The sequence below is a fragment of the Anomaloglossus baeobatrachus genome, chromosome 12, assembly GCF_048569485.1.
Source record: "Anomaloglossus baeobatrachus isolate aAnoBae1 chromosome 12, aAnoBae1.hap1, whole genome shotgun sequence".
Lineage (NCBI taxonomy): Eukaryota > Metazoa > Chordata > Amphibia > Anura > Aromobatidae > Anomaloglossus > Anomaloglossus baeobatrachus.
The window spans coordinates 93,925,260-93,932,549 of NC_134364.1; the positions used below are offsets into that span (position 1 = coordinate 93,925,260).

General features: G+C 38.1%; 1 protein-coding gene across 1 annotated transcript; it reads right to left on the reverse strand.

Annotated features, from left to right (window-relative positions):
- Positions 1–1,867: 1,867 nt before the first annotated feature.
- On the reverse strand, positions 1,868–2,830 carry LOC142257593 (olfactory receptor 5G3-like). Its single transcript, XM_075329731.1, has one exon. It carries the CDS (start codon positions 2,828–2,830, stop codon positions 1,868–1,870), a length of 963 nt encoding a protein of 320 aa, XP_075185846.1.
- Positions 2,831–7,290: the final 4,460 nt, after the last annotated feature.

A 7,290-nucleotide genomic window follows, 5' to 3' on the forward strand; every position in this document is an offset into this window, starting at 1 on the left:
GCAGCAGTTCCAACTACTTGCTGTCTGGTGTCCGAGCCTCTACCTCTCTGGCTTATAGTTTAATGTATTCCGGGTCTTCAAACCAGGAGTAGGCCTCAGGGCAAGTGCATTGAACTCCAGGGCCTGGTTGTGGGCAGAAGCCCCGGCCTAGAGGGAACACTGTGCCGGATGTGTTATGCGATTGAGGCACAGGAAATCGAGCAGTGGGAGGGGAGTGGTGCGGGGAGTGTTTTTTTTTCTTTTTCACCTTTTTCCGGGTCAGTAATGCTGCTGCAGGCCATTATTTTACTGAACTTTTGCAGAGCAAGTTACAAAACATCTATATTGTCCATGCTGCAGGTTTTTGGAAAATCTGAATAGAATTCAATTACATTCAAATAAATGTGCCAATCTCAAGGTGAAAATTATATTCTAAGTTTATGGCAGTTACTAAGATTGGTGAACAATGCAATCATCAATGCAATAGACTTGGAAGTGAATGACAAGTTGCATGTAAAATTAACCACTCTATTGAATTCCTCCTGGCCAAAGTGTTGGGTCTAGGAGAAATGTTGGACAAAGTTTTCTATTGTGGTCCTAGGTAAGGGACCCAATGGTTGGACCCACAGCAAAAGTCTTTAAGATCCTCTATATGGTGATTGTATCAACTTCTCATTTTGTAGGTTTGCATTTTATTTTAGGATGATATTTTACTGTTCATTGTATTAGGAGGAGCTGTATCCTGAGACATCATCATACTGTACAAAAACTTGGTTCAATACATATAGAGTCAGGAACAAATAAGGGGCTAGGTGAGTTTTTTTGTTGTTTTTTAACCAATTCCCAGTGGATGTGAATCCAGTCATCTGGTGACCACTTTGTTGGATTTACATGTCCTACGCTAGCTCCATCCACTTTGTCTCATCTGGACGAAACTGGTGTAAAAGTGTAAGAAGTCACTAAATTTTAGAGAAAAAATATTGTGACTTTTCAAATTGTTTAAAAAAAATTGTGAGTCCTTAGTGCTTTATACCTTTTAATGTCTAACTGAGAAAATGGTAAGAAATAGCAAGCTTTCGAGACTACTCAGTCTGGAACCGCGCCTGATGAAGAGACCTGAGTAGTCTCAAAAGCTTGCTAATTATTACCATCTTTTCAGTTAGCCATTAAAAAGTATCAACCACTGAGGGATTTATCCCAGAAATCTAATCAAATTTATTTGATAAATAAGGGCCACATTCTCCAAACTATGAAAATTAGGTTGCACTTGTTGAAGTTTTCTGTTGAGTGTAGATGTCCATGCTTACAGGAACATTGAGGGTTTACCCTCTGATTACAAATACAGATATGCTTTTTCCATCTAAAAATATTATATTAGCCCTTTAGAGTGTACTATCATATTTGAGTTTTCCAGGCAGAAATCTGAGCGAATAAATCCATGCAACTGATTCTCATGAAAACATTCAAACATGGGTAAGTGGGTACAGTTTTAAGGGTGACTTCACACTGATTTTCCACTTGGGCATTGGAGCTTTGCACAGGCAATGTATCTATGTACATCATTTTAGATCCTTCACCTTCAACTTTCACTCTTTACTGTTAACGATCTTAGGTCTTTGAAGGCCAGGATAAAGAGAAGTTCCCAACCCAAGTATTACATAAACTTCTTGCACACAATAATTATGTTTTTAGCATTACCAGTAAAAGAAAATTACAATATTATGAAAGAAAACTAAAATATATTTGATCTACCACAGTACATTGATGTTTTAATCAAATAAGAAGAATTGAAGGCTTTTGGCAGTTTTAGGAATTTGGGGCAGAAAGGTGATATGACGGTATTACTCTATTCATACCACCTGCTTTTGTTTTATTTTTATCTGTCATATTAATGAGATTTTGTAAAAAAAAATTTGATTGGAGCAAATTCTTTAACTAAATTCTTTCTTACGGTGCCTTTCACATCCTTATTTCTGACACTGTAGATGATGGGGTTCACCATGGGCGTCACAGCTGAGTAGAGGATGGAGACCGAATTGTCCATTTCTGGAGATGAGCGGGATTGTGGACGTAAGTACAGAATCATAAGGGTCCCAAAGAAAACAGTTACTACAGTGATGTGGGAGACACATGTGGAGAAAGCTTTAAACCTTCCATCAGAACAATTAATTTTTAAAACAGTGAACAGAATATTTACATACGAAAACATAATCAAGAAAAAAGTAAAACTCGCTATGATCCCTGCAGAAATATACATTGCTACCTGATGGAGCCAATTGTCTCCACAGGAGATTTGGATAAATGGAGGAACCTCACAAAAGAAGTGGTTGACATGGTTGGAATGGCAGAAGGACAACTGAAAGGTGTAGATGACATGTGTTATAGAGTTGATGAAGCTTGAAGACCATGCCGCAGCGGCCAGACCGAGACACATCTTCCTGCTCATGATGGTGTTATAATGCAATGGTTTACAGATGGCAACAAACCTATCATAAGCCATGATGCCAAGTATGAAACACTCTGTCGACCCAAAGGTCAAATGAAAGTGCATCTGGATGGCACATTCTAGTCGAGAGATGCTCTTGTCTTTGCTTAAGGTGTTAATCAAGATTTTTGGCACCACGGTGGTAGAGAAGCAAATATCAATAAAGGAGAGATTGATAAGAAAAAAATACATGGGAGTCTGGAGCTTTGGATTATTAGTTACTACTATAATTAGTAGAAGGTTTGCCAACAATGTTATCAAATAAATCACCAATAATAGAAGAAAGGCAATGACCTTCAAATAAGGAACATCGGACAAACCCAGGAGAATAAATTTGGTCGATGAAGATTGGTTAAATATTTCCATAATCTGTAAAGTAGAACCTAATGTGGACAAAAAGTTAAAATGCAAGATTATTATATTATTATATTGTTTACTCATGGGGAGAATAACTAACAGGCAAGAAGTTGCTAACTATTGGCTCAGCGTGATCACTAAGTGGTCATGACGGCAATTATGCTACTTCACGTCACCAGAGCAGCTCCTCTTATTGTGGGCTGCTTTGTTGATGAGGCATGACTGTCCATGTCATGGTGGTTGAAAGCTGGCTTCCCACAGTTATGCAGCTTGGACCTAGCTGTCAATGAGCATAAGTTGGCAGTCAGAGCAGAAGAGAAGCAACTGCTCTTTTGACATGACAAAATTGTAAGCCACAGAATTACTGACAATGAGCTGTCCTCTTATAGAAAAATAAAAGATCGGACCTTGTCTTTACCACTACCTCCTGCAGTCATAGAAGAGGTCTGTGTACAAATGGTAAAAGTAAAACTAACCTCCAGTCCAAGGTACAGTGTACATCATCCTTTTATAAATACTATGGACTTTCACCATGATGAAATCTCATGCTTGTCATTAGGTTGACTGTTACGGTCTTAAATGCCATCTGTTTGGGACAATGGATGTGCACAGTGCATGTACAGTGGATACGGAAATTATTCACTCTTTGTTTCATTGCAGCCATTTGGTAAATTCAAAAAAGTTCATTTTTTCCTCATTACTCTTACTACTGTCTCCCTGTTTTTGGAGACTAGTGACAGCTTGAGGACCGGAGCCCCTTATCTCTATCTTGGACTCTGCATTTAAATGTGGTTTCGTTTCCTTTAGTACCTAAACGGTTATGTCAGTTTTGCTGCTAGCAGCTTCTCCAGTACATCAGCTGCAACTAATTTGTAGTCACGCCTGTCAGGTGTTACCCAGCCATCCCTGCTATTGATACAAATTCATTTGTATACTGGCCCCCTTGTGGAAAGAGCTGAGTTGAAGCATTCCAGAAGATGGACTTTATCCTTTTGTTTTGCGGTATTTCCTTTGTTTCTTTTCCTTCCCTTGTGTTTCTGTATTGTAGTGGCAAGTCTAGTGAGGTCTTCGGCCTGCTCACTAGGCAGGATGAGTTTAGAGCCAGCTGAGGGCCCAAGGTATCCTGCTCTCCGAAAGGTTTAAAGAACCTGTATAGGGGCTCTAGGGAGCTCAGGAGTCAGCTTGAGGTGAGTTCAGGAGGTTCCCCCTCACCCCTCTCCCTAGAGTCAAGGACCTCCATTGTATTGTGTCCCCCGTGTTCCCCCCTGTGTGTGGTATTGTTCTGGTGTTTTGTTGTTGTGCGTAAGACTTCTTTTTGGTCTGAATGCGCTCGCCACACTCATAGCGTGACAATTTTGCTCTAAGTTGTCTCCAAACCCAAGGATATAATAAACATAGGTAAAAAAAAGCATGCTCACTCGGTCCTCACCTGTCTAGCTTCATATCTCTACTCTGGTTTGTTCCTCTTCTTCAGTTTAACCTGCAGACACATTTTCAGAATTTATAGCGCCACTGACTAAGCATCACAACATGATGAAATTGTGGGATGAAGAGTGGAATTACATCACATTAGGCCCGTGGCCAAAGGACAAAACCAACAAAGTTGCCAAGAGCCACAGAAGCCCAAAAATTCTAAATTCTGTTTTGCAGTTTAGGTGAAGGTTGGGTAAGTACGGTATATTTGTTTTAAATTTTTTATTTACTTTGCATTTCTTTACAATACTGAAAAATAGCATCCAGCTGCCATTTCACTTGATTCATCGTAGAAAATTGCCAAAAATTTGGATTCTGGTGATACAATTTTTTTTTTATAAATTTGAAGTCCAACTTGATGTGCTCAAGCCGAATATAAAAAAAAATTAAAATAATAAAAATACCAAGTTATAAAATAATATAAACTGTTTTTAACTTACTATGAATGTTAACCTCAGTTAATTCAAGATATAAAAATCACTACCTAAGATCATCCACTTGTATGGACAAGTTAGTGTTTGTCTTACAGTATCTACATTATTTGAGATTATTAATTTCTGAAATAGTATTTCAATTTACAGCCCTATGGAACAAGATTTCATTATGTAAATTTATGATACAATTTTAATAATGTCGGTATTAAGATTGTAGATACTTGCAATAACAATAATAGTCAATAATAATCTTAATACAAGAAAATATATAGTTTTAATTAAATCCCTTCCACCAGAAAATAAATTAAGATTGGAAAGAAATTTATACAATTCATATACAGTAGGTACAAAATATTTTTTCTTAACTACTACTGTTGTATATATATTTTAATATACGGTATGTATTTTTTATTGAAAACTAATAAAAACATTGTTATTTTGTGATTTTTTTTGTTAGGTTCTCTGTTTTTGTTTTACTGTTATATGTCAGATATTTAGTTTTTTCCCCATTTATAATAATATTTATATTTATAAGGACTACAATACATATAAATATTTTTTCTGCTAATTTAAATTTATTTTTGGGAAATTATTGTTGATAGTGTTATAATTTATTACTATTTTAAAGAGCACACTTTAAAAAAAAAATAAAAAAATAATGATCGTTTTTTGTAAAATTATGAGTTTTTGATATATTTTCAGTTTTTATTAGTCTTTTCTCCAAAACTCAATACTGAAAGTCCTGTTTTAACTGCCTACTTGCTGCTATGAACTGCATCTCTAGCAAGAATCTGTACTATCAAACTAATTATAAATACTCTCTTTGTCTAAGCATGGGGAAGGGAAGTAGAGAAGCTCATGTTACGATTATGTGAGCACAGATTCTTGCTAGAGCTACAGTTCAAAGCAGCTACTGAAAATGCATTAACTAGGCAGTTAAAACAGCATTTGCAGCATGAAGTTTGGGAGAAAAGAAACAAAATATGGTGATGGAATATAAACTAATTTTTTTTTTTCTTTACAAAATTTAATCATTAAATTAATCCACTAAACAAATTATAATATCTGTTAAATATTAATTGAAACAAATAAAAATATAATTAAAATTATTATAGGCATCTTAATGTTAGGTGTTTTTTGAACTTACTTTGTTCTTCTGTTGGTCACATATTAATCTTTAAAAATCTCAATCTAAGTTTAAGACTATGAATTAATTTTCTTCAAATGGAAATCTACATTATAAGAGCCATGTTCAGCTGGGTGCCCAGCTCCATTGAGGTGTTTGACATTGACTATGAGGGAAAAATGATTCCGGCAGCTCCTGTAGACTGAAGCCAAAGTGAATTGTGCAGTGTTCACCTTAAATAATATCATAATCACATTCTAATTGCTCCCAGAAGAAGTCAATTTCATAAATGATCTCTCCCTACACAATTACAAAGTTTTAGACAAACTTTTGCCTAAGACATATAACTGTTAAATAGACAAACTTAAAAGTGTACTTCAATCAGCGATTGAATGTGCTCGGCACTGCTCAATACTTAATCGAGCATCAGGGTGTTCACACATGCTCCTTGCTCGTCGGAATATTATGGGTGCTTGAATGCCATGGTCAAGTTCGCATCCCGCTTGTTTCGCGGCTGTGTTTCAGCCACAGATCATGTCGGGATTTCCTGCTAATCACAGTAATGGGCTGCTTTACACGCTAAGACATTGCTAGCAATTGCTAGCGATGTCGAGCGCGAAAGCACCCGCCCCCATCGTACATGCGATATCGTGTGATCGCTGCCATAGCAAACATTATCGGTACGGCAGCGTCACACACACATACCTGCTCTGCGACGTCGCTGTGACTGGCGAACCGCCTCCTTTCTAAAGGGGCGGTTCGTTCAGCATCACAGCGATGTCACAGCAGCGTCACCGAACCGCCGCCCAATAGAAGTGGAGGGGCGGAGATGAGTGGGACGTAACATCCCGCCCCCCCTCCTTCCTTCAACATTGCGGCCGGCCGCAGGTAAGGTGAGGTTCCTCGTTCCTGCGGTGTCACACATAGCGATGTGTGCTGCCGCTGGAGCAACGAACTACTTCGTACACCGAGCAGCAGCGATATTCGAGAATAGGGGGGCATGTCACCGATGAGCGATTTTGACTGTTTTTGCGACGATTCAAAATCGCTCATAGGTGTCACACACAACAGCATCGCTGACCCCAACGAGATCGCTTGAGCGATGTCGCAGCGTGTAAAGCGGCCTTTACTGTGATTGGCATGCCACATTGCACCATCAGGTCTTATATGAGATCCATAGATGCAATTCTTGGCACACTGCAGTTCAGGGAGAGTTGATGTAGGAAGGAGAGCTTACACTAGATCAAGCATATAGGCAGAGTTTTACACTTGCTCCCTTTAATGCCTTTCATGTAGCACTATAGCGTGTTGTTAGCCTGGTTTAATTTGATGAATAAACTATTGGCTCCCCCTATTTTTACTAACAAGTCAAGATGAAGCAGTCATCTGTGGGCTGGTATTATCAGGTTGGGAAGGCTGGTTATTTATCTTTTCCC

Excerpts from the sequence above, each read along its gene's own strand:
- LOC142257593 (XM_075329731.1), bottom strand. The coding sequence starts at position 2,830 with ATGGAAATATTTAACCAATCTTCATCGACCAAATTTATTCTCCTGGGT.